This window comes from Tetrahymena thermophila (genome assembly GCF_000189635.1).
Source record: "Tetrahymena thermophila SB210 genomic scaffold scf_8255701, whole genome shotgun sequence".
NCBI classification, from domain to species: domain Eukaryota; phylum Ciliophora; class Oligohymenophorea; order Hymenostomatida; family Tetrahymenidae; genus Tetrahymena; species Tetrahymena thermophila.
The window spans coordinates 1-1,150 of record NW_002477035.1 but is presented as its reverse complement, the minus strand read 5'-3'; the positions used below and the strand labels follow the sequence as shown (position 1 = coordinate 1,150).

At 20.3% G+C, this 1,150-nt stretch overlaps 1 protein-coding gene across 1 annotated transcript; it reads left to right on the top strand. All coding sequences in view use genetic code 6, as the record gives it.

Annotated features, from left to right (window-relative positions):
- Positions 1-177: 177 nt before the first annotated feature.
- Positions 178-670, top strand: TTHERM_002653349 (hypothetical protein; the record flags this gene model as incomplete). Its single annotated transcript, XM_012795127.1, has 1 exon — positions 178-670. A coding segment is annotated over one exon (493 nt), but the record flags the coding sequence as incomplete, so codon positions are not given.
- Between the last annotated feature and the right edge of the window lie 480 nt (positions 671-1,150).

Sequence of the window (1,150 nt, the reverse complement as noted above, 5' to 3'; positions counted from 1 at the left end):
TTTGAGGGGAACTAACGCTTATTGAAATTAGATAAATATATAAAGTAGAAATTTGTTTTAATAAACGAATTACCAGCAAAATATTATCCCTTTATTAATGATTGTGCCCCTCTCTATTATAGATATTTAAGAGTCATAATTAAATGTTTTTTTAATTTTATTAAAAAGATTCTATAGATTTATTGGATTGTTGTATTTGGTGGAATAAAAAAGCCTTTGAAATTACAGAAAGAAATGAATTTGATTTTTAATTTGAATCAAGAAAGAGCTTAGAAAGAGTTCAATTCACTAAATTTAATCAAAGGAAATATTTAGATTGTGTAAGCCAGTATTACTTAAGGTTATGGAAAAATAATGAATAAATAAGAAACACAATTATCTAAATTTTTTGGCTTTAACTTTGAAGAGTTTAAATCAATTAATCATATAAAGGAGCTAATGCCATCATATGTAGCAAAAATTCATGATGAGATTGTTAAAGATTTTATTAAGAGAGGACATAGCATACTTCTTGAAGAGAGTCATTAAGTATTTTGTCTGGATAAATAAGGTTTTTTTGTTCCTATCACTTTGTAGTTATCGCTTGTTTATGGAATAACTGACGATTTATAAATGAATGCTGTCCTTTTAAAATTAAAATCAGATGTATCTTATATTATATTATAATCAGGTTTTGAAATTAAATAAATGTTTGGAAGATAAATTTAAATTATTTATTATTCATTCTTACAATTAATTTTTATTTTATTAGATTTTTTAATTGTTTTTAATATATTAAAAGGTAGTTAAGAATACAATAAAATAAATAAGTAAGAAGAATATTTTACATATTTTTTAATTATAGTTTTGTTTTATGAACATTTTTGACTAAAATTTAGAACTTGATTATAAAATTTGAATATCATAACTTACTTGAAAGCTTTCAACTTTTTTAGTATTATTATAAAACTTTGGTTAAATAAATACATGATTTATACATAATGATTTCAAAATTAATGAAAAATCTAATTGTAAGTAATAGACATGGTAATTTATATTTAATATAATTCATAGTATAAGATAATATTTATCATATAATAAAAAAATATAACTAAAGTGTGCAAAATTTTAAATAATTAATAAATAATCTATTGATAATGTTTCAACTTAA